Consider the following 27,142-nt stretch of genomic DNA (forward strand, 5'->3'; position numbering starts at 1 on the left):
ATTATGTAAGTTTGACACCCAGTGGTTGAACTAGGTATTGCATTCCTGGATCAAAACAAAAGCAAGCGCAGATTGCCAAATTGAGGACTAACAGGATTTAAGTTGTGTTCTAAATAAAAGCAATAACACGCGATAGAAGGAATATTTTCCATATTAAAGGGAGTTTTTGTTTTAACCAACACCTCGAATTGATATATTAGAAACGACTTCTATTTCTTGTGGGTGAACAACAGAAAACTGACAATGATCACCTCAGGTACACCCCATGTGCTTTATTCAGTGTTGAATGCTAATAATGTGAGTTTGAAAGCCATTTTACATAAAATTTACTGCCATACTACTGAAAGCAGCAGCAGATAGTTTAGTTTACATCAGATCTTGAAAATAAAATAAACCATTTGAAACTGAACTTTAGAACTGTGACAAACCAACACATATCAGTGATTCAGCATGTACATTTAATAATGTTAAAGAGGTTTAATATGAATTAAATCGATTATAAATCTTACCATTTCGTGAGTGAGTGCATATTCTGTGCTTCTGAATAGCTGTATTTAAAGTTCTCTTGAGTTTTATCTGGTGCAAACAGCTAAATTGCTTATCACTGCAAATCTCATCATGTAGCGTTTTGTTATGACACAGAGTTACAATGTAACCTGCTCACCTAATGTTTACGCTCGTAATATTTATATTATTTGCTAATTAATAACCTCATGTGGAACTCTGAATCTGCGTCTCATTTCAAAGTCTGTTATACTGTAGGTCACATTGCGGTCACGCACCCATGCTTTGAGAGCCTTTCTGAATGAATGAATGAAATATGCGGTTTTCCACCAAGGCAACCCGGGGTGCTGAAATATAATTGGAATAAAAAAGAACCAAAACAAAGACAGCCCATTTTCAAAGCTGTGTATTCGACTTCAGCATTGTTTTTTAGATAAACAAGTATAATCACTTAGCATGTTTCTTAAATATCTGCAAACATATTATGGCATTTTTATGCTTTAGAAGAGTCAAAAACTTACATACAGCACCTTTAAATGAACCTTACAATTAAATTAAAAACCTCCAAAAATCACATTGATCCCAATCTATTGAATGGTAAAAAAAAACACACAAACACAAAGCAGTGTTAAAATAGTAGCGTTTCAAATACTGTTTCAAAGTAGCGTTTTAATGAGTACCAGGCCAACTAAAAACCTTCTAAAGCCATCTTTCTACCTTAACGAAATAATCAGACTAAAACCACTTCAATAAAGCCAATCAACACTGCAAAGGATTTATGATTTGAAAGGATCGGCACAGAACATTATGAAAATATCTGGAAATTTATTACTAAAACATGTCAGACAAAATGGTATTCTGCCAATCATGAGCAAACTAGAAAAACTATCATCGTATTCTGCCTCTCATGAGAACACTAGAAGAACCTATTGATCCTTGATTTGATCCTAGTGTAAAGATCAATATCAAAAACAATTGCAATTCTACAAGTGCCCTCGTGTCTCTTTCTCAACAGATTGTTCGAAGACTTTTAACTTGGGTTTGAGCTTTATTTAATAACTCATAACCAAAAGTAATTACATAAATGACTCTTGCTCATTACTCCATATTCTCAGCGGACGGTTTGACGAGAGAATGCTCAGAGGATGTAAATTGTATTTAGAGCTGTCAAGCAATCAGCCTTTTTAAACAGACACATGCTGGGAGGTTCATACGTTCCCCATAATTCATGCCATTAATCACCTCCGTGCTTTGGCTGAAGAGTCAAAGGAAACGCAAAGTGCAGCTCTTTTGCAGCCCTGTGTTGGGAGGTTCAGAAAGTCACGCCGGCCTCACGTCCCCTGAGGTTAAAGCATTAAAAATTTGGCATGCTGTCACCGCTTCAGCGAGGGATGTTCTCTGAATGACCACACATAGCGAGCCCAACACCGACGGCAAAAATGATATTAGAGAGTTCACGGCAAGTGGACCTCTTTCAGGTTCACCAGCTCTGCCGCGATTCTGACGAGCATATGCAGTGCTTGGATTTGGCTGATTATATAATTGGAATTTTAATGTGGAATATTAATCCACTGAGGGCCCACATTCAGCTCTATAAGCTGGCTGATCAGGATCTACTACAGCGACTCCAGCTCTATTCAGAGCGCGACGAGTCTCCGTGTTACACAAGCCACACTCCTGTAAGCCAGTATACAGAAATAGTGCAAACTCACTATATAGAGGCATTCCTAAATGTTATTATGGGGGTTAATGTGCAACGTTATTATCCTGCAGTGTACTAAAGGGCTTACGTAAGTGGTTATGCATTTATGTGCGGTTATACCATCATTGTAGGGACATTCAAAATCAGACCTGAAATCACCTAGATTTTTGAGAGCAGGTGTGTAGATTTATCACAAATAGTTTTAGCCTAATGGTAAATATTATCTATAATGTCGAAATATTTAGACATTATAGTCTAAAGGCATCACAACATATTAGTAATACACAAACAGTATTTAGTTTTTTTATTTTCAGTTTTTCATTCATTTTTGTGTGTGTGAGTATGTGTTTGAGTGTGTGTATGTACAGTATATATATATACGTTTAACGTGCATTAACTACAGTAGCGTTAACTAATCTTTAAGTCACCTTTAAATGAAAGTATCTGTCAAATGTCAAAAATCCTTTAGCGAGTCCCAATCATGAAATGCTAAATGACATTTGGTTCAAACATGTATTATATTTGACAATTAATTTGTTATATGTAATTTGTAATTTGTTATATTGTTATATTTGTTAAAGAATTAATATTGTGTATGACTGCCATGAGCTTGGAGGACTGCATCCATACATCTCTGCAATGACTCAAATAACTCATCTGGAAGTCTCTGGAATGGCAAAGAAAGCGTTCATGCAGGACTCCCAGAGTTCATCAAGATTCTTTGGATTCATCTTCAATGCCTCCTCCTCCATCTTACCCCAGACATGCTCAATAATGTTCATGTCTGATGACTGGACGGGTCAGTTATGGAGAATCTTGACCGTCTTTGCTTTCGGGAACTTTGATGTGGAGGATGAAGTATGAGAAGGAGTGCTATACTGCCAAAGAATTTCCCCTCTCTTTTGCTTTGTAATGTAATGGGCAGCACAAATGTCTTGATACCTCAGGCTGTTGATGTTGCTGTACACTCTGCAGATATCTTGCACACCCCCATACTGAATAAAACCCCAAACCATGATTTTTCCTTCACCAAACTTGACTGATTACTGTGAGAACCTTGGATCCATGCAAGTTCCAATAGGTCTTTTGCAGTAGTTGATGATTGGGATGCAGTTCAACAGATGATTCATTGGAAAAATCTACCTTCAGCTTCTTAAGAAATGATCAACTAGAAGTTGACAAGACTTTTGTCAGGTAGTGTAAAGGCTTTATACCAGCTTACAGTGATAATTGACCTAAAAATGAATATTCTGTCATCATTTACTCATTCTCCACTTGTTCTCAAGCAGTTTGATGTTCTTTCCTCTGTTAAACACAAAATAAGATATTTTTAAACTGTTGGAAACTGATAGTCATTGACTTTCATAGTATTTGATTTTCCTGCTAATGATGTCAATAGTTATCATTTTCAGTATATCTTCCTTTGTATTTAATGGCCGAAAGAAACTCAAACAGGTTTGTAACAAGCAGAGAGTAAGCAGAGATAAGTAAATGATGACAGAATTTTCACTTTTGGGTGAACTGTCCCTTTAATGAGTGCCTACGTTTTCTTTCATTAGGTTTTGTTTTCAATTTCCAGTTTCCTGTACAACCACACTGTCACGATGTCTCGATGACTAATATAAAATAATAAAGCATTTTAGGTCTGCAAGACAAAAATACAGCAGAGCATCTCTGCATCTCGCCACCATGTCACTTGTTTCTGTGGGCTTTGCAAGCAAACACCCAAGTAAATCTAATGACGATGGTAAAAAGCGATCGTTGGACTGTTAAAATAACATCAGCCTTTAAATAAAATGTATGATGTAGTGTTAAATTAAGAGTCTCGATGTCTTTCTACAAATTTTTACCCCTCAAATACTTTCCTTGAAAGCATATCGTCAATCAACCTACAGATATCAACTCTCTACCCGCTCCTGCTTGAGCTGTAAATGAATAAAAAAAAAACCTCCTCTGTACAAACTGAAGTGTTAAATCAAACACAGACACGCTGCCTGCAAAGCATGTAACGGCGGGCCGATAATCCAGCACGTTATCTGTGCAGGCTCGACACAACCCTCTTGTAGCTGTGGCCTGAAGCAGCTGGGACTCTCAGATATCAGGGATGTTTTGCTTGATTTGTATCTCTCTGGAGAGGAAAAGTGAGTGAGCAAGTCTGTGTGTTGTGTGCAAGTGGTTACATACATGCAAACACCCAATGAAGACTATGAAATGTGTTGGAAAAGAAAAACAGCTTCAACCTCTAGAGGGACAAAGATTCCTGATTAAAAGCATGTATTACATTAGTGTGTCCTGACTTCAGTCACTAGGGGATGAACACCCCAAATATGACAGCTAAATAAGAGAGGTTTATGAAAAATAAAATAGTGACACCTTATAATATATTTTTTGCAACCACAGAAACAATATCCGCATGTAATTAAACTTTGATGCAATACTAGTCCTACATGATTGCACTACGGTAAATACATGATGCCTCAAAACATGAAGCGTACTAATAAGTCATGAGCTGTTTTCTAAGCAATTCTTTTTTAAAGACAATTATCAGCCTGTTGTGACAAAAATGTCAAAAATCTCCCGAGTGATTGCGCGTATACAAGCACCTAGCAACCATCCAGCCCACCCTAGCAACCACTAACAGGTCCATAGCCAATGGAGCATAGCCATAGCCTCTCATCTGCCCAAAATTTGTCTGTTTTGTGTCCCATAAATTCACTCCTTTTACCTCTTTGTTACTGCTATCCCATCATAAATTGTTCGAAAACATTTGAAGAAGTCTTTTAAACAAGGCATTGGCTTCACAGCAAGACGCACTCACATTATTTACCATCACTGTCTGTGTTTTTGACTTCAGCAAATTAGCTTGGTTGAATACAAACAATTATTTTTTGAATACAGTCTATGAGTTCAACATCCAGCTGGGCAAGAAAACATGCAATGCCTGGGAAGTCGACTTTCACTATTGACTATTACAATGTTGTTAAATAAACTAAAATATTTAGCTAATTCTTAACCCTGGACATTACTCTTGAAACACAAAATGACTACTAGTAAGCATCAAACAGCAAAAGTAAATATATAAAAAATATTAAAAGTTTATTAGAAATTAGGCTATTGTTATCTAAATTTATAATTGACTTTTTAATAGAAAGTCTATATTATATTTTTAATATTTATAATTTAAATGTACAAATCCTGAGAACTGAGGACAATTAAATGCATTTGGTATTTGTCTAATTAATGACAAATGATTTTAAAATGTTTAAACAAGAAAAAAGTGTGTTTTTAAACATAAGATTGTAAAAATGATTTCAATGATTTCAATAGATTTCAAATTATTTTTCAAAGTATTTTTTATCAACATATTTCCTTATTCAAAATCTTACAGTTTTACATTTTACACATTTTACATCTCATAACATATTTTTTGGTTTGTTTTTAAAAAAGGATATAAACAGTTTAAAAAATATATGACATTGGATCACAAAATCATAAGGGTGAATTTCCTGAAATCGAGATGTAGATATCTTCTAAAAGCTGAATAAATAAGCTTAATGTAATGTTAGTTAGTGTATTTTTTTGTTTGTTAGTATAATATTTGGCCAAGATTCAACATTCAACATTTTAAAAACTGTTGCCTTTAAAATTCTACATGTTACGTTCTAAACAATGCATATTACTATCCAAAATGTACCAAATGTCTTAATGGAAGATGTTCTTTACTCAATATTCTAATGATTTTGGCATAAAAGAAAAGTCAATAATTTTGACTCAAGCAATGCATTTTCTTGGCTATTCTTAAATACCTTAAAATATAATAAAAAGTAAATATTTTGGTGCATCAAAAAGCAGAAAATGTAGTATTTTAATTAAATACAAACTGAAGTTAATAACTGAGAAAAGGTCCACTTTTTGAGTAAAAGAACCACCCCTTTCAGCAGGCTGTCTACAGGCCTGACTAATAACAATGTGAAAATTCAAAACATCGAAGATCTATTAATACATAGCTGCCTCATTAGTAGCGGTTTCTTCTTGATAACATGTCTGCTACATTAGAATAGTCAAAAATGGTCTGTCAAGTAACACAATACAACAAGAAGAATGTGTAAGATCAAATTACATTAAAAAGGTATTAAAGCAATTAAAGCATCATAGCAACCAAATAACATCCTACCTACTTCGCACTGTATAATATATAGATATGGTAACACTACAATAAGGTTCATTAGTTAATGCATTTACTAACATGAACTAATCATGAACAACACTTGTACAGCATTTATTAATCATAATTGAACATTTACTAATGCATTATTAACATCCAAATCCATGCTTGTTAACATTAGTTAATGCACAATGAGTTAACATGAACTAACAATGAACAACTGTATTTTCATTGACTAACGTTAACTAACATGAAAAAATATTGTAGTAAATGTATTGTTCATTGTTTGTTCATGTTAGTAAATGCATTAGTTAACATTAACTAATGAATCTTATTGTGAAGTGTGACTATATATATATATATATGAAACTATTATTATAAAGTTGCTATCATCTAAAATAACATGGGTAAAATAAACCTAAAGGCTGTTTTATAATGTTATGCTTAGTCCTACACAGTCTACACAATCTGTTTTAATTGAGCTAGGCTTATCATTGCTTAGATTAAGACAGACTGTGCAAACAATTGCTTCTTCTCACTTATGGGTTCATTTCAACAGAATACATTATAGAGCTTTAAAGAAATGGACGGTTTAACAGCACTCCAGCTGCTAATTTAAATATTTTGAAACAGCAAATATTAACTGTAAAGAAAGGGATTTTATTATTATACATACTGTTTATATGAATTACTCTATGAAATAAGGAGCTTCAAACACAACATTTGGATTTGCTCAATCTAAAACATATTAGATACTAATATGCTACAACATGCATTTAAACAATCTGTGCATTCAACAAAAATCTGCATCTTAATATTCAAATCGTTTACAGACTCTAAAGTTCTTAATTAATTGACAGCCTATTTCAATTAAAAGCCACATATTCATTCTGTCCTTTCAAACAAGCTCTTACAGGAAGTATTTAGACCAAACTACAGACAAAACAAAGCTTTTTGTGCTGATTTTAAAGGTGCAAAAGTGATGGTGTAATTACAGCTGCTTTTTATGCGCATCCTTTTAGGGAGAAACAGAGACAGACGACATTAATTGCATTAGCAAACCGTGTTAAAGCAATGTGAATAAACGTTCCCTGAAAAAAGAAACTATTTTGGAGGCTGTGAAAAAAATTGGAGGGGAAAATGGGATGAGACAAAGGAGAATGAGGGAAAAATATATAACAATATTAAAAATGCAAACGTACAGAAAATGGCTGAAGGGCTGCTTAGATAATGCAGCAACGAGAGATGACACACAGCTCTACACTGAATAAACAAACTGGCAATCTCCTTCATATATAACCTTAACTGAGTGGGATGAAATTCATATACATTTGCAAATGCATTTGAAGACTTTCAAATGCTTTGTTTGATGCAACAAAATATTTTATTATGACCAATAAAACACAGACACTAACAAATGATATACACACAGTACATTTTGCATTAAATGAAATACAATGTGAAATAGTGCTTTTTCTGTTTACTTATATGTTGTTTTTTAATTGCATTTGGTTTAAGTTGATAATTTTTACTCTAATGAACCTGACTATATCTTTGTCACATTAATATCACTTTACTTTATCACAAATTTTTGGATCCCAAAACAATATTTAAATAAAATGATCCTTACAATCAATTCAATAATTACATAACACATGCAGATGCAACATATTTTACTATAGAATGAAACAGAAATCTGATATATGGCAATATTAGCAAACTATACAGCATACAAGTTTATTTTTTGAAAGAAAATCATATATGCAGTCATACAACATATACTTCAAAATATTGCAAAAACGGCACTTACATATTTGTTTCAACCACTGGAATTGCAATGTAGATGTTAAAATATATCAGTTATAATTACAATATACTATATAATATAATTAATAAAATGTATATTTGAACATCTATAGTAAGTACATATTTGTGGTTGAAAAAAATATTGAAAGCATCCATTTTTTCAATATTTTGAAATATTGTTATGTTCCATGTTAGTTTTGTGTATTTATTTTTCTCACCCTCCTCTCTCCGCTTCTCACTCCACTCTTAGGTTGCTTATTGGTTCAGATTTATTATCTCAGATTTATTATCTCAGTTTTACAGTTTTACTTAAATTCGAGTTTACTTGTTAAACTTTGTTGGCTTTAAGTAAATGCTTTGATGGTTGTTGTGTGGTTCTAAACTGAGGCTTATTATATTCTCGTTAGGTTTTTTTTCGTTTAGCTTGTTTTTGTTAGATTAGTTTTTTAGTGTTTTGCCTCTGTGTAATTTTAAGTTTTGTGATCGGGTGTCGTGTGCACTCAAGATATCGGGTTTCATTTTCATTATTTATTTTTGTTGTCTAGTTTAGACGTTAGACTTTGTGTTGGTCATTTTTTTGATTTGGCTCACACTCATTGTTTTTGTTTAAAGAGAATTTTGTAAATGTTTATTTCTTTTTTCCATTTATTATTGTTACATCTTTTGTTTAAACCATTGAGTAAAAAGCTTAAATTCAGAATCCATTCCTGCCTCATCCTTGATCTGTCACACACATTACATCTGCCTCACCTAAATGTTACAACAACCCTTTTAAACATCATAAACACGTAACGAAAATATTTGGCATATTTGGCATTTTTTATACAGTTGAAGTCAGAATTATTAACCCCCCTGAATTATTAGGCCCCATGTTTACTTTTCCCCTAATTTCTGTTTAACGAAGATATTTTCTCAACTCATTTCTAAACATAATATTTTTAATAACTCATTTCTAATAGCTGATTTATTTTATCTTTGCCATGATGGTAGTACATAATATTTGACTAGATATTTTTCAAGACACTCAAGACACTTCTATACAGCTTAAAGTAACATTTAAAGGCTTAACCAGGTTAATTAGGTTAACTAGGCAGGATAGGGTAATTCGGCAATTATTGTATAATGATGATTTGTTCTGTAGACTATCAAAAAAAACAGCTTAAAGGGGCTAATAATTTTGTTATTTAATTTTATTTAATTTTTATTTAAAACTATTTAATTTTTTTATTAAAAACTGCTTTTATTCTAGCCGAAAAAAAACAAATAAGACTTTCTGCAGAAGCGAAAATATTATCAGACATACTGTGAAAATTTCCTTACTCTGTTAAACATCATTTGGGAAATATTTAAAAAAGAAAAAAAAAAAATCAAAGGGAGGCTAATAATTCTGACTTCAACTGTATATGTGTGTAGAATCCAAATATAAACATGTAAGTCATATATGTAATTTGCATATATTTCCATGTTTCAAATTTCAATATAACTAATGAATACATTAATGAATAAAGCCTCACTATAAAAAACATGCTGTTCTCAGGGAGAATAATTCTAATCGATTACTAGTGATTCATGAATCAGTTCATTGAAAGGAATCATCCATTCACAAATTGGACGTCACAGGTCAGGCTGTGCAGAACACACTGGCCTGAACTCTAAAGGCATAATTAACAGACACCTCGTCACTAAATGAAATCTGATAAAAGGGCATATTGACGCAAATATACTTTTCCCATCTGTCGGTTAATTACGTTTTAATTTACCGCAGCCATTTTTAGCAGCAGGTCAGAGCCCCGGCACATCTCTCGAAATTAACGAAAGGCGATGAACGCGAGCAACTCTGTGCATAGAATATTCTAGGTCTGCAATCGCTGTATACGCTCACGAGTGAGTCCACAGCAGAGGTAAAAGCCAAAAAAGGTCTAAAATTACAAGCACTCAAAAAGCTCCGTTAAAAGCACCCACAGACTCCCACGGCACACAGAAAGAGAGAGTCAGAGGCTCGTGGATCAGCACTCTCCGTTATTGATTGTGATGCATGCAGATTCTATGATCTCGTGTGGGAGTTTTAACTCTGGCCGGCGCAGAACACAACTACACCGACAAAAAATAAAAGAGTCATTGGATTTACTCCATTTTTTTAAGGTAACTGGTAGCAAACTATTTATATGAGCTGAATTTAAGCAAACAAATTAAGTTGAAAGTTACTACATTTAATTTGTTTGTTTAAATTCAGCACATGTAAATTGTTTGCAACCAGTTACCTTAAAAAAATGGAGTAAATCCAACGAATTTTTTCAGTGTACTTATACTGAAGCTTCACACAGGGAGTAACGGCACAAAAGAGGGAATGACTATGCAAGCTTGCTAAAAATAGGCTCTAAAATTCATTGGGATGTTAGCCCTTAAACTGAAGCAGCAGGGAGAGCTTCGAGACAATGCTGCAAATGCATTTGTGGCATGTGAGCATGTCTGAATTCCTTGTCGGCATGGTGGATGTGCACAGAACTGAATAAGATGAGTAAGCTGACCGCGATTCTTCTGTTTTCCAGGACAGTCACTACTGCGATCAGCAAAAACAAAGCAGGTGAAAACACCAAATAAACAGCCCTCTGGACTCCCCAGCCTGTGTGGCACAGAGCGGAGCAGGGGAGCTGCTCTCCAACAGGGCTGCCAGCTGAGAGCATATGGCTGACAGGTCAATGGCCATGAGCAATACAGTCAGTCACATTAACACCCACACAAACGTATTTATAAGAGGAAAATATCACAATGTGTAAAGCTCACGCTCTGGGTAGTGCGCAGAAAAATCCCCTATAACTGTTACTATTATCTTTCATTACAAGATCCAAAGAGAAACAGATGAGCATTTTACAATGTTAAAAAAATACTATAGAAAAGCACAAAGCTCAACAATGGGAGTGGGCCGATTACTTGAGGACAACATGAGGTAATTTTTTGGCTAGCTGACAGGAACATGATTTGTCCTCATCAAGCTTCCTTGCCACTACTTTTTAATTTTTGCTGATAATATTTCTGTGATGTACACTGTAAAACAAATGTCTGTGGTAAAAACTGTAAAATGCCACAGTAAAAATCTTGTTAACAGTACACTAAGTATTGATGATTTACATGAGGTACATCACAAATCACACTTTTTGACACCATTTTGTAATATACATAGTGTATGGAAGCCTATGCCACTAAATAAAAAGTCTTTTTGATATGACAATTTTGACTTTATAAATGATTTTTAATAATATAACAAAACCTGCATTTGCTAATTATTAGTACATAAGTCCAAAATATAATCAAAAAATGATTCATAAAATATATATACAAGTCTAAATGCTAACATTCTACTCACAATTCTGACATCTTTCTTACGAATTGTGAGATATAACTCGTATTGCATATTATAAAGGAGGGAAAGACTATTTTCTTACAAATTTGAATTTGTATTCAGACTTTTCAGACTTTTTAACTTGCAATTGCATTATTTAGTCAGAACTGCAAGATATAAACTGAATAAAGTTATGCATGTTACATAATACAGAAATACTACAGAGATATTTCACATGGTACAGAAATAATTGAGCTTTTGGGGTCATTCATGGTACGCTGTAATTTATTCACTTTTAATGTTCAGTTTTTGAAGGATGAGAATAATAGTGTAACCTCATTGCACCCAATTTTTGAAAATGTTTATTGTGGCTTTCATATTGTGAAAAGTTAACTGTAAACTGTAGACTTGATTTGAAAAATATGAATAAACCCATTGTTTTAAATTCATTAAATGAATTATGAGCATAATTATACAAGTGAAGTCACATTATAAAATGAAGAAACAATTATAAAAATGAAGAAGCTTAATGATTCCGAGTTACTTTTTTTGTAAAGTCAACTTGTTGCTTTTAAGGCAACAGGTTTACTCATTTTAAAGTAAAATAATTAGTTGCTTTTTACATTGTAGCTAATTCTTTACAATATAAATAAAATGAATCCCATAAAAGTGTAATGTGGATAAGAAACACGTGGACGTTGCAGATTGTTCCAGACTAAAAAAATCAAATGTGGCCTATGTACAAACCTGCATGCAGTTTTCTTGAGCAAATTTTAACATTTAGCTTTATTTCAAAATATTATATTTTTTCTCAAATTCTGTTCCTTCCCCTTCCCCATGTAAAATTATAAATCAATTTACAGGCAACGACGCCTGTAATGGAAAAAAAGGCAATCCCACCATATTTTATATTTATTTCAAAGTGTTTTCATGCCTAAATAAAATGAAAACACAGAACAGATTCACATTTAAGAGCAAGGGGCATCCCCTGGTGGTTCGGCGGTATGGGTTGCATATAGGGAGGATTGTGCTATTTGATATTGATTGCCACCTCTCATAGAAAGATTAAAGTACGGGTTAAATACAGGAAAATACCTTTACGGGATGATAGCTGGATAGAATTCTAAAATACAGAAGAAACCCGGGAAAAATGGGAGGGTCGACAGATATGCCCATCACTGAAATTAAGATAAAATGATAAATTGATGAATTAAGATGAATTAAAATAAAATGCCTTCAAACACATGAAGCTTTAAATGGATAGTTCACGCCAAAAATGAAAATTCAATGGCTGCTGCTTCCCAACATTTTTGACTATATCTTTGTTTGTGTTCGAAAGAAGAAACTCAAACACGTTTGGAACAATTGGACAATGAGTGAATAATCACTAAAATGTTCATATTTGTGTGAATATAATAATAATAACAACAGATAATTGAGTAATATTAGTTCCTCTACAGTAATACCAAAGAGCATAGAATGACCAAGAGGCGACACTCTAGTGCAATTTGAAAAAACAGCCACTAGACGGCACGGCGGCCATTTTGGAATGAAAACTCCAACAGAACAACAGCATATTATAAGTCTGTAAAATAAACTATTAAAAGTGCTGATGATTGTCATAGTAAGTGCTGTATTGTCGTCTTTTAGGTTGAACCTCAGCTTTAATGTGCTTTTTAAATGAATAAATAAAAAACAAAGCAGCTGCTTTCCATCGTGACAGCAATAAGATCCAATGGACAGCCGATCGCTTTCACTCCAAAATGGCGGAATCCAGGGCTGTTGCTGGGCGCTGCTGTTGCAATGGAACGTTCTATTGAGTGTCGCCTCTTGGTCATTCTAAGCTCTTTTGTAATACTGAGTTGTTCCTCTCATTATATGTATGAACAAGAGAAAAACAAAGGCAAGCAAACAGAGATATAAAAAATAATGGCTATTTGAGGTGAGATTCTGTAAGATTTTACAAGTTCTACACATAACCCTAACAATGCTAGTCTTCATATCAGACAACGCCAAACTTTCATCACACCACGAGTCCAGCAGTTCCCATAAAAACAGTCTAAGTCTTTTTTTAAGTTTTCAGAGGGAAACATCTTTGTGTGTATAAAAGCCGACTCTAAAAGTATGCATAAATATTGCAACATACTTTCTCCCCTGTTTCATAGTGCATTTGCAGTGATTTTCTGTGCACTCCTCTATAAAAAGTGTTATGGGCAGAGGATATTTTGGTTTTAAGAACAGGTTTATAAAGGCTTGTGTGTGTGTGTGTGTGTGCGTGTGTGTGTGTGTGTGCGTGCGTGAGTGTGTGTGTGCGTGTGTTTGTGTGTGTGTGTGTGTGCACTCCAGTGCCCAATATTTTTGAGAAGGATGATGGATTGATGGATTGCATTCAGCATCCTTGAGCCTTCTGACAACTGATACTTAATCAGCAGTGAGAAGGCCATGAAACAACACACTCTTACAATCACTTACAGAGCATAAATGTGGTAGGTTTTTCAGCCTTGCAGATCTCTAGATCAATACCATAATGCTGTAAATGAAATGATCTGGCCATCTGATTTGGCCCAATGCATTTGTGTGTCGAGTATAGCCTGTGATGCAGCAGGCCCTCTCAACACATATTGCACAGATGTGGAGATCAATGCATGGAGCACAATGCAGCAAAAAAAGTCATATTGTGAAGTTCTGCATGTCAAGGTAACTGCAATGTCAGCAAATACAACTGCTGTGATGAAGATGCACGATCATGTCTGTAAAATGTCACTGAATTCAGCTCTCCGTTGGGCAGCAGGATTTCTAGCCTTCTTGTCGCTATGGCAACACCTAAAGTTAATTGGGTACCTATGCAGTGTTGGGTAGAATCAAACAGCGTTCTCCTACAAGACCATGTCTCCCTTTGAAGGAGCACACACTTTGAGAGTGAAATGTGGCAGGTCTTGGTTTTCTCATTTAACAAATGCTGTGTGTTATAAAGTAAGAGCATTTGACAATGTCAAGGTTTCTTTTCTATTTTACAATCCAATGTTTTGCTTGTTAGCAACCTGCACTTGGAATTTATGCCATCCGTGTACATATCACAAACAATGTACAACGCATTTGTTTATTTATTTAAAGTCTGTATGAAAGCAAAATCTCCAATCTTTATTTTGCTAGCGCACATTGCTTTTCTTAAGGATAATAATTAATTGAAGTTAATCTGCTGGAAGAGGCGACGCAGTGGTGCAGTAGGTAGTGCTGTCGCCTCACAGCAAGAAGGTCGCTGGTTCAAGCCTCGGCTGAGTCATTTGCCATTTCTGTGTGGAGTTTGCATGTTCGCGTAGGTTTCCTCGAGTGCTCGGGTTTCCCCCACAGTAAAAAGACATGCGGTACAGGTGAATTGGGAAGGCTAAATTGTCCGTAGTGTATGTGTGTGAATGAGAGTGTATGGGTGTTTCCCAGAGAGGGGTTGCCTTTGATTTTCATAATTTTGCCAAGAACAATGTGATCCTGTATTAACATCTATGTTGATCCTGAAACATCATTTCTGTTGAAATATGTAATCCATACCTATTCCCTACCCCTAAACCCAACCATAACTGTCATTTTTTCCCCAAAATTAGAAGGATAACAGTATAAACTGTTAGCCAAAACTTAACATAATCAGTAAATGTATCCCTTAATTCTGATTGGCTGACCGGAATGTTGTTCCAGGATCAACATAGATGTTAATACAGGAACATGTCCTATTTGGTGAAACCAGGTAAGGGCCTTTGCCTTTGGAGTGGTGGTCCTTCTCTGTTGACATCAAATTGAAGGCTGTTATAGCAACTGTATTTCAATATCCTTAACCACACCTCTGTGTTAGTTTGTTATGAGGGAATGATGTGCCGAAGAAAGCCCCGCCTCCTGCTCAATATTCCATTTCAGTTGAAAGTACACCAACATACTGAAAGAAAAGACTCACCAACTTCTGGTTCACACAGACATTAAAGTCTGCGTAAACTGAAGTTTCAATAATCTCAATGAATCTTAATAGGATGATGCATGTGCAACTGAAACTGAATATTGAGTAAGGATGGGGTTTTATTTTTGTGCTTCTATCATCTTTCACTCTCAGAAATCTAATAGTTGGAGGTACATGGCTAGACATGTTTAGCTGTTAAACTGATGCCATGCCATTCCAGAGTTTGTAAATAGTTCAAATTTTATATAATGATTACCAAAACACTGGTACTGTGTTGTCTAAAATGAATACTACAAGAATTATACAAGAAATTTATCCTACAAGAATATATATATATATATTTCCTACTTTGTCTTGACATGTGTGGCCTCACAATAAATGTTTACCAGAAGGACACAAATATTGGTTTTGGTGGAAAGGTGGTCTCTTGGGTCCAGCCCTAAACTGGTACTGTCTGAAATGGATGAGGTAAGCCTTATCTTCCTTCACAACAAAACACACTCCCAACCCCCATCCCATTTTCTTGCTGCAACCCAAAACCCCACATTACAAATGAAAATCCAATTTGCTAAAATCTCACAAACCCAGCAAACCCTCTCTGATTAATACATTACTGTGTACAGCGATGTCTCAAGCTAGCGATTCATCCATAAGCGCTCGCGTACGCTAGCCCTGCTCCTGATTTATGACATGCATAATCAACTGAGGAACTTGGCTTACTGCTGAGATCACAAGAGCACAGAATATCACCTCTGATAAAAGTGCAGGGTGCACCTTTAATGATATGCTTTACGAACAAAAAAATGAAGAAAAAAGCTGAATGAACTTCACATCGTCTCCTGTATTAAATGCACTGTGATGCTACACTCAAATGAATGCAAATCACTGAAAATCGGCACAAAAAACAACTATACCGGGGAGCGCAATATTAAATGTAATATTAAAAAATAAATTAATATTTAATATTTAGGAAATAAAAACAATCCTACTTAAATAATAATATTAATGATGATGATGATGATGATTGTTGTTGTTGTTGTTTTTTTTTTAAAGTCTACTTTTACAATTTGACACATTCAAACCACTGCAGAAATGTTTTAACCAACAGATCCATGTCATATACAGTACAGATACTTAATAAATAATCTACTATAAATTAAAAGCATTAACGTATGTTATGTTTTTTGTTTTCACAAGCTTTGGTGACGTAAATAATAGGTCACATATAGCTTTTGTCATGAGCCACAGCTGTGTTCAAAACGACATCAATGTTTTCAAAGTGCACTACGAAGGGAACACAATTGTAAACATGAAGATCGCTAAAAATGAACTGCAAAAATACTTTGAAATGAAAAAAATAACACCTAAGAGTGATGACTTTAATGCTTTTTAAAATTCATTCCAAGTTTAAATGTTAGAATTTTCAAACTGAATAGGAAATAGAGGGGATAACTGGGAATAGAACACAGCCAGGAAGTTTGTTTGTAACTACAGCTCCACAGGTGTAGTTGCAAGCATACAAGTTTGCAACACTGTTTGCGAATGTTGGATGATGGATTTGGGAAAACGTCAAAACGTTTTATATTTCTAGATTAGTTCAGTCAGTGAAGCCAAATCTGGAACTTATCCAACAAAATAATTTACAATAATAGTTCAAAATTTAGTAGCCCAAATGTATATTATAAATAATAACATTTTTAAAAATAGCAAAAATCAAGAGAAACAAAAATATATACAATTTTGTTGAAATGTTGTAGTTTGTACTTTATTTCACAATATTTTGCATGTATTTAAATGTATTATCTTTCCATTTCTAAAGATGTTCTGCGACTAAAATGAATTTTAATAAATATATCTGTGTAATAAATCTGTTTTGTTCAAATGCACCAATATATTCATTACCCATATTCCCTGAGAATGGAAGTATTCATTTTCAAAATGTGGTGTACTCATTTATTATATGTAGATTTAATTATTCAGTTAGTATTTCATACAATAAAGCATGATATCCCCCCAAATAATAATGCAGCAGACAAACGAAATACACAATTCTTGCTTTGCTGTTGATTAATTAATAATCAATAATATATGAATACATTCAGTACTCAAATTTCATTATAATGGGCACCGAATATGTTTTAATATGCAGGATTTATCATGATTTATTAGTAAACTTTTTAAATCTCAGGCAGAATGAGGAAGATGAATGTCTATGAATCATCTGGTCTTATAAAAGTCGACAACGGGCAGTTAAAAAATGCCCTTTTGAGTCTCTAAGCCACAACACAAAACAGTCATGTACAACTCACTTGCATCATTTCACCCTGCCCCATATGTTTTACAGATACAAGGATGAGTTAACACACACATACAAAAAAAAAAAAACCTTCATGAAATCATGCAGACGCTTCATCTCTAAGATGGAGGCTGTCTGTAGCGCAGCTGGGGGTAGGAGCTGAGGACATCTGAGGAGTAAAGTCTCTCTTAAAATCTACTTCTTCATCCCACAGATATCTTCAAGTACACTTCAACATCTGTAAAGCTCAATTTCTGAGCACACGTACACGGCAGACATGCAGTGTGGACATCGTAGATCCTAGTTAGTACAATCAAGAATGTTACTATTTATGTAAACCAAGGATAAGCATGTTAATTGTTAATCTATTCTCAAGAGAAACAGTTTGCACTTGCAAGAACAACACTTACGCAACACCTCAAGATACCTTCATTCACTTATATCTGAAAAACAGCCAATGAAATTTTAAAATCCTCTGATAAATTATGTAGGACCCATTTGTTATTTAACCCTAATCATAACCACGAGACTGTGCCGAGAAGCTCAGGAGTACAAAATGATAAATTGGTGCATAGAGACAAGCGGTTCATTCTGCCTATACTCTTCCAGAACACATCCCCTGCTTTGGCAAGATAATGTTTTTGTATTCCTTCTGTAAAGCTGACCGCATCAACTGAGACCATCCTATTCATCAAATATGACATGAAATCCAAATTGACCCTATTAACTTCCCTAATACATGTTTCCTGGTCGGGCTACGCACAATTCACCACTGCACATTATCCCAAAGTAAAGAATAAAAGCCTTTTCTTTTGTAATCTGTAATATTTTAAGCTACTCTTACCCAATCATCCAGCTCTTTTCTCTCATGTAACATTCACTTTTCACAATCTAATCAACTTCAGATAAATAAAATTGGGTATAAATGAACAAAGTAACTCTTGACCTACATTTGTTTCTCATTCAGTAATCTAGTTTCACTCAGAAATACATCAAATGGGATGCCACAACCGATTCTAAATCTAATGAATATGCTGCTTTACAGGAGAATGTATATTTTGCATGTAAATAACATGTATAGATTAAAATTAGATGTGAAAAACCAAAAAAGTGGCATTTTCCACATTATTGGCTAAAGCTATGTTAGCTCAACCAATGGGATTGAACTACTCGGTTCAGAGAATATGTTAAAAAAAACAGCCTTTTCTGTTTTAGTGGTGTAAAACCTACACACTTAACCACTAAAGTAAAAAACAGCTCTAAATCGAAGAGGTGATGCAATTTGCTCACAATAACAGAGTGCAAGGAAACAGATCTGTAGTTCTGCCACAAAACAAATAAGAAGCTTCTACATGATTTCACTTGAGATGAATATTAGGTTTCCTTCAGAAATGACTGTGGAAATATAGTCTAAGCACTAAAAAGCAGTTAAACGTGGCCTTCCAAAAAAAAAAAAAACAGTGGGCAAACGTTAGCTCACAAATCCATGGCTTCTCTCTCAAAGCGTCTCCTCTTGCAGCCCCACCAACTGCCTTCTCTTATGTAACCCACTCTGTTTCCTCGCCTGTCTTTATTGGCTGATTTCTCTGTTTTTCACATTAGCACTTCATCACCACTATCCTGTGCTGTAGTGATGATTGCCAAAAAATCAGACCGTTTTTTCCCTTTTACTTACAGTACAGCCTTCCAATTCCAATGTACCTCAGAAGCGATAGCCTTCGCAAATGAAACACATCCACGAGGCCTTCAAAGATAACTAAAGCCTCTTTAATAATCTTGAAAGGCAACAGTCTAACCAAAGAAGAAGAAACCAGCAAGATGATCCATGGTCTCCTCACATACGAGAAGCTTTAATAGCGACATTGTCCTATATACCTCTGTTAAACAATTTCCTTCTCATTAATTAAACATACACTCCATCAATATGCCCTAAGAGTGCTCGTGCCTATCAGGTATTGCATGCGGCGTGCAGGAGAAGATATATGCTTGATTTATTTTCACATTGCTGCACGCCATACATCAAAATGAGAAGGGAATTACTGAAGAAACGGAGAATAAACAGGAAATGTCACATCTTAAGGGTTCATTTATTCAGTTTACAGCAAATGCTGCCAAGAAGGCATGCATAATTCATGATTAAAACAAAAGCGAATGAGTGAAAAACCGCACTGCTTTTGACTGATGCCTCTCCCATCCTCTGAACGGAGGCAGAATTAGTCAGCTCCTTGCTCACGCCTTCCCTCCCTGCGCTTGGTGAAATTTCCCCCTCGCTGCCACCGAGATCTCACCCTCCATTTTCTCTGCATCTCCGCCACTCTCTCTGCATCCTCTCTCCCTCGGCCATGCACAATTACCAATAAAAACCTGTGCGCTCGCACACACCCCCACACCGTAGACATGCACGCACACTGAAGGCACAGAGCATGCATGCGGCTCGTTCTCACATGAGAGCCTGCTTCCTCCATTTTATACATTCAGAGCGACCCTTCCCCCACCCCTGCTGCCACTTACACACACACACACACCTCACTTAATTACAGCTTCTGTTCCCAGGTTCAGTTTAATACGCTCTGCTATATGAGGTTAAAATCTATCTGAAAAAGTAGAACGATACATAATGCTCGACGCCTTGCGTGTGGCCGTATCTCAACAGGCTGAAAAGGAACATGAAGATACACACGTTGTCAACATCTTCACCTCACGAATCTAGAATTATAATCCATTACTCGTAGGAAATTAGATTTGATCGTGTGTACTGCCTGGTCAGCGGCAGTGTTGGCAGGGTCACTGCCATCCTTGGATTAAATTGGCGGAGCTACATTCACTTGTTGCGTGGTCACAGCGGCCCTGTCAATCCTTGTCAGATGACGGTTTAGATAAGTATGTACACAGGGGATTGATGAAACCATAAAGCAGCGATGGAGCAGTAAATACATGAAGATTAAACTCCTCTGCAAGAATCAATCTTGACGAGCATACTGTAAGATTACAGCACATGCAGTATGAAAGGATCAACACTGGATGAATCCCTTAAAAAAAAGCGATGCATCGTTTAGTAGCCTAAGGGAGCTGGCTGATTCTACTTGGTTTCAAGCTAGAGACCACATACACCAACTGCCTACCGCCTGCTGCCTACTCTCGATGCCCCCAACAGCCCCCAAACGCCATTTACCTGGTCATACCAGTCCCGGTTGGAACAGGTGCACTCGGGCCACCATCCTCCTTGCCCTCCTGAGTTGTTACCATTCACCTTGGGGCCGCCCTTGGATTGGCTTTTGGGGTTGGGACCTCCAGGACCCCCAGCTGACATCATTTTCCCTTTACTTCTCCCCAAAGTGCCCCCTCCACCCATTCCCCCTCCTCCACCCGAGGTCTGGGGCGGTAAGGTCTGGCCGCCCCCATAGCCGGCTGGGTATCCGTAGGGTTCGGGCTGCCAGTCTCCATATGCTGGGGCGTCCATCCTGCGCAGGGCGGCCATGCGGGTCACTTCATAGCATTCTGGGCACTTGCAGCAGTGGTGATGTTTGTGCATGCTGGCTAGTTCACGCGGTGCAGCGCTCTCTGTCTCTTTCTATCTCACTGCTGCTGCTGCTGCCTGCTCAGATCAAACGCAGCGCGCAGAACGGCAGCACAAATGGCAGAAATCTTCACAAACCCTGTTATCCTCCTCTTTGTTCCTGGCGATCCACAAAAAGAGATGAGGAGGTAGCAACAGGGTGATGAAAAATAGAAAAAGCTTGGTAGTCTTCCTCCGGTCGATGCAAAAGGCTTGGAAAAATAATGCTGAAAATAGTGTGTATGATCTCGGAATCAGAGACCAGCCCCGATGGTCGAGTTCTCTTCTTGCTTCTGTTGCTTCACAGTGATATGTATATAAATTCATAGATATATATATTCATTTGTTTATATATGTATATATTTACACACACACAAGTACATATAAAAATATCAATATAAACAGATGAGCACAAATACAATTATATACAGGTATATATGTATACATATATATTTCTATAAATATCAATATGCGTGTGTACAAATATATATAGATATATATATAAACAATTTCTATATATAAACGATATCCGTGATCAGGTCTTCCTCTGAAAGTCTCTGCTTGCCAGATTTCTTCCTTCTGCGTTTCCTCCTGCTTCTGGAAGCGTTTTCTTGCCTTCTTTCTCTCACTCTTTTCCCAGTCTGCAGAGAGGAGCTGAGCACTGGATTGACTCTCAGCCTGCTTGCCCTAGATGTGGATTATACGAAGGGATGCAAGCAAGCGAGGGAGAGAGGGAGGGATAGAGAGAGAGAGAGAGAGAGAGGGAGGGAGAGAGAGAGATGCGTAGCAGCATCCCTCCAGCACCTCAGCCCTGACAGCCACAGCCAATCAACTCACAGCACAGCCATCAGCAGCAGCACCAACACAGGGCTGACTGCTTCAGTGACTGCTCTTAAAGGACCAGTGCACCAAAAAATCTCTCTGCACACAGAGCCCGAATAGAGATGCAGAGAACACGTTCTTGAGCTCCAGGGCTCCTCTGTAAGAAAGACTGAAGACCTGCCTTGAGGGTTTATACTGATGATGTGCAACATAAGAGGCTGACAGAAGACCTATCTATTCAATCTAATTACATTATTAGATTATTAACTAGTATATATATATATATGATTGTACACCCAAAAATGTAAATTTTCTGTTAAATTACTCATCCACAGTCTATCTAAAATGTAAGTTTCTTTTTTCCTTCAGTAAAACAATATTAAAAATTTTAGTTGAAGAAAGAATTCTTTTGTGATTCATAAATGCCAATGACTTAAAAAAACTAAAACAATAATAATAAAAAACGCAGCCAAAACAAAATACTAGTGGTTCATGACAATACAATGAGGTTTTCTGAGATGAAACAACCAATATGTGCAAGTAACTGTACATTATTATGAAATTACTTATTTACTTTAAGCCTTAGAAATGGTCCTGAGCTTGTTCTCTACAATTTTGGAGCATAAGCTTTATGTTTTTCTGTTTTGCACCACATTGTTTAAATAGCAAATCCATTTGCACCACTTTGAGGGCATAAGAATAGAACGTGTGTTTGGATAAAACTCAGATTTTTGACCACACTTCGTTATTATTGTTTATTTATTCATTAGCTGGAAATTAGAACTGAATTTAGAAATAGTTTTGAAACAAATCTTTGTTCTTAACAAATGAAATTAAATGTGTAGGCTAACAGATGTCTTCTGTGGAGTGAGTTTCCACCGTTTCCTTACTCCATGAAGTAAAGGAGTAAAGTAAAGAGTACAAGTAGAGGCAGAATGGAGGAGGCTCATTCTTCATCCTCACACAGATGGTCAGTTGGTTTTCTCGCTAGTGAAGGGTTAATTTTTCTACTTACAAAGTCCGCCATGTAAATAGCAAATGCTCCATGGCATGATACAACTGAGTCTTAAAGGGAATGGGAGATGAGACTCTGATTGGTTTAATGCACGCTATGCTCAAAACATTACAAATGAACTGTAAAAAGAGTCCATATTTTGTTTTTTTGTTTTTTGAGGTTATGAATTGCATTATGGGACCTTGATTTGGCTTTGTCACACACAACCCCAATACAGACATCACTTCAGACTATTAAAAATTAATCAAACTTTCAATATATCAGAATTTGATGAAGGAAAGATCAAGATCCCATAATACAATTCAAATGCATAATTAAAAGAATAAAAAAAAAACAGGAATCACAAAAACAGGAAAACTGCTAATTTACAAATATTTTTTAAAGTGTGTATAGTCTTGATCTAGATGACTGACTAGATTCCCAATATATGATTGTCAAGGCTGTAGATTAAAAGTAATAATGTTACAAATAATGTTCAGTTTCTTGCACAGATAATTCATTTTGCTTCATAAGACCTCTGTGTATCACCAGGAGCCATGGGTATTTATTTTATAAATAATGCAATCCACGCACAAGGTAACAGTGGTCATCGTGACCAGAGTTCAAATCCTGGCTTGAGGTCCTTTGCAGATTCTGTTCTTATTTACTGTCCTGTGTATACTCCAAAAAATCTCTAGGGCAGGCCTAAAATGTTCTAAATTTAGCAAATATTCAAAAAAAAAAATTCTACTTCAATTGCAATAGTAATATACAATGATTGGAGAAATGCGTTCATCAAATTAGCAGCACCATTTTATAAAGTTGCCAATAGATGTCCTTGGTATGTACATACAGTAAGAGACTTTTAAATTGCACAATTCCTTGTTGTATCTTTACATAAAGAGAAGACATTACTGAATGTATTGACAGTCGTAGATGAAGATCTGCGTAGCTCAAGACAATATTCCCCAGCAAAAGAAAAATCCATATTCATTTGATTACAACTAGTGACCCAAGTGACCCTCTTATTAAGGGTTTTGACAGGGTTAATTAAACTGAAGTGCCACAATTTCACAGCTGAATCAAAACAAATGTTGGCCTTTTATACCATTATACTATTTTAGGTTTTTATTTATATTTTTATTTTGTTCAGTTACCATTGAGATCTTTGTCCAGATGTCTATCTAAAATGTCATATAAAACACAAAACACAATTTAAACCGCAAACGCAACTAAAAATTAGGGCTGGGCGATACAGTAACAACAATTATCACAATATAATCTTTCACATCATTCAGTAGTGATAATTATTGAATTTTTATTTATTTAATCGCTTTATTCCCAATATATGATTGTCAAGGCTGTAGATTAAAAGTAATAATGTTACAAACAATGTTCAGTTTCTTGCACAGACCATTCATTTTGCTTCATAAGACCTCGGTGTATCACCTGGAGCCATGGGTATTCATTGCAGATGATACTCAATTATATATTTCAACTAAACCTGATGAGATTTCTGAACTATCTAAGCTAACTTAGTGTATTAAAGATGTTAAAGACTGGATGACCAACAATTTTCTTCTCTTAAACTCAGACAAAACAGAATTATTACTTATTGGGCCAAAATCCTGTACACAGCAGATCCCACAACTTGACCTACAATTGGAGGGATACAAAGTTAGCGTTGGCTCTACTATAAAAGATCTGCACGTCATATTAGACAGCAATTTAACTTTTGATAATCATATATCCCATGTCACAAAAACTGCCTTCTTTCATCTGAGAAATATTGCTAAGTTACGAAGTATGCTATCCATCTCAGATGCAGAAAAACTAGTCCATGCTTTTATGACTTCTAGGCTGGACTACTGTAATGCTCTGTTTGCTGGCTGCCCAGCATCCTCTATTAACAAACTTCAGCTAGTACAAAATGCAGCTGCCAGAGTTCTTACCAGGTCTAGAAAATATGATCATATCAACCCAATTTTATCCTCCTTACATTGGCTGCCTGTTAAGTTTCGTATGGAAACTTTTAAAATATTGCTTCTTACATATAAAGCTTTAAATAATCTAGCTCCTGTTTATCTAACCAACCTTCTGTCTCACTAAAATCCAACTCGCTCTTTAAGATCTCAAAACTCAGGGCTTCTGGTAGTACCTAGAATAGCAAAGTCCTAAACTCTGGAATAGCCTTCCTGATAACGTCCAAGGCTCGGACACACTCTCCCAATTCAAAACTAGATTAAAGTCCTATCTTTTTAGTAAAGCATACACTCCGTGCATCACTTAGCTATATGATACATGAATGTGCTCCACACAGGTTTCTACATCTTGTTTATATAGACTATGAACAGCAGCTACGCTAATTATTCTCTTTATTCTCCATTTCCACCTGGGGATACTCTTCCCGAGGCCCTCAGACTATGCAGAGTCACTGATTCGATCCAAGACCAGTGACGAGATGATCCCAAGGTTTCCATATCCTGGACCAGGCCGTATCCTGAGCAGCTGCTGTGGTGGTTATAGAGGAGTGAAGAGCATGAGACTGATTCCTGTGACGCTCCAGGGACGGATGAGTCTCCGCTGAGGTCCAGCTTCCAGCCTCCACCGCTGAGACTGCAGCTCTGCACAAGACGTTTGGCCAGCGGAGAAATTGAAATGGTTGTGCCCAACTGAGTCTGGTTTCTCTCGAGGTCTTTTTTTTTTCTTCACTTTCGCCAACTGGTGAAGTTTTTTTTTTTCCTTTCCGCTGTCGCCACTAGCTTGCATGGTTTGGGATCGGTAGACCTGCGCATCGATGGATTTGCTCTTCAGTGTTTGGACTCTCAGTAGTGATCTTTAAACCACACTGAACTGAGCTAAACTGAACTGAACTTAAACACTACAAACTGAACTACACTGTTCCAATTTACTATGATCTTTTATGTGAAGCTGCTATGACACAATCTACATTGTAAAAGCGCTATACAAATAAAGGTGAATTGAATTGAATTTATTTAATTTACCAACATTACTAAGACAAATAAATTTAATAATTAAAAACAAAAAAAATACAAATAAAATAAACATAAGTATAAAAAGACAATAAAATGTTACAAAGTGTGTGCAATGGTAAAGTGTAATGCTGAACAATCTAAGCAAACTTTAAGATAGATTAACATCTGTAAGGTGTCAATAATAATGATACCGTAAACCTCAAACTTTGTAAGCAAAAAAAGAAATTATGATAATCAAATCTGAAAATTCAAGTAAAGGAACTACATTACCCCTATGCTAAAACATCTTTCAGATGGGGTGCTAGTGGCTGGATGCACAAGAAAATAAAACTAGGTGACCATCAATCATCAACCGTATGTCATCCTCTGAGAAACAGAGAATGTCAAACGGACAAACCATTGCAGCGGTTCCGATACACGTTTTATTTATTGGAGAAAAGTAAGCACTGCAGTGTTTGGATGCTATGTGTTTGTCCAAGGTTATACGTCTGCCATTATTACTGAAATGTGCACATTCCATACAAAGTGTAAAGCAAATTAGTTAGTTCTAGTTACATGAATCGCGGTGCACTCACAGCATTCTGAAAAGTTTAGGTGCAAGCCCGTCATGTGTGCCGCTTGCCACCATGTGCACACCACTCCCTATCTGCTTGTGCAAGCCACTCGCCTTAATTGTAAATAACCCTAATCTTATTGGCATTCCATCAAAGGCCTGCACTCCGCAACCACATTTTAATAAAACCAAAGTGCTTGATACAGAAACTTCATACCAAACTCTTTTCATCATTATTGACAATGATGTTCAGTCAATAAATACCAATACTGATTTTAACGTGAGGATAATGAGCTTCCTCCATTCGGCCACTACTTTCACTTTCTCTCTTTCGTGGATAAGGAAACAATGTTGTACACTCTCCACGGAAGACATGCAAGAGCCTCCATAATTAATTTTGTTTGTTATGCACAAAGATTTGTCTCAAAACTATTTCTAAATTAAGTTCTAATTTCCAGGAAACAA

The 27,142-nt window shown here is 35.9% G+C and overlaps 1 protein-coding gene across 1 annotated transcript in view; it reads right to left on the minus strand.

The window, feature by feature from the left end:
- dlg3 (discs, large homolog 3 (Drosophila)) overlaps positions 1-22,001 on the minus strand; it is a 108,732-nt gene extending 86,731 nt beyond the window's left edge. The window contains 1 exon segment of the mRNA XM_056472798.1: positions 20,929-22,001. Coding sequence (XP_056328773.1) covers positions 20,929-21,288 — 360 coding nt within the window. The 5' untranslated portion in view covers positions 21,289-22,001.
- Between the last annotated feature and the right edge of the window lie 5,141 nt (positions 22,002-27,142).

This window comes from Danio aesculapii, chromosome 14, assembly GCF_903798145.1.
Source record: "Danio aesculapii chromosome 14, fDanAes4.1, whole genome shotgun sequence".
Lineage (NCBI taxonomy): Eukaryota > Metazoa > Chordata > Actinopteri > Cypriniformes > Danionidae > Danio > Danio aesculapii.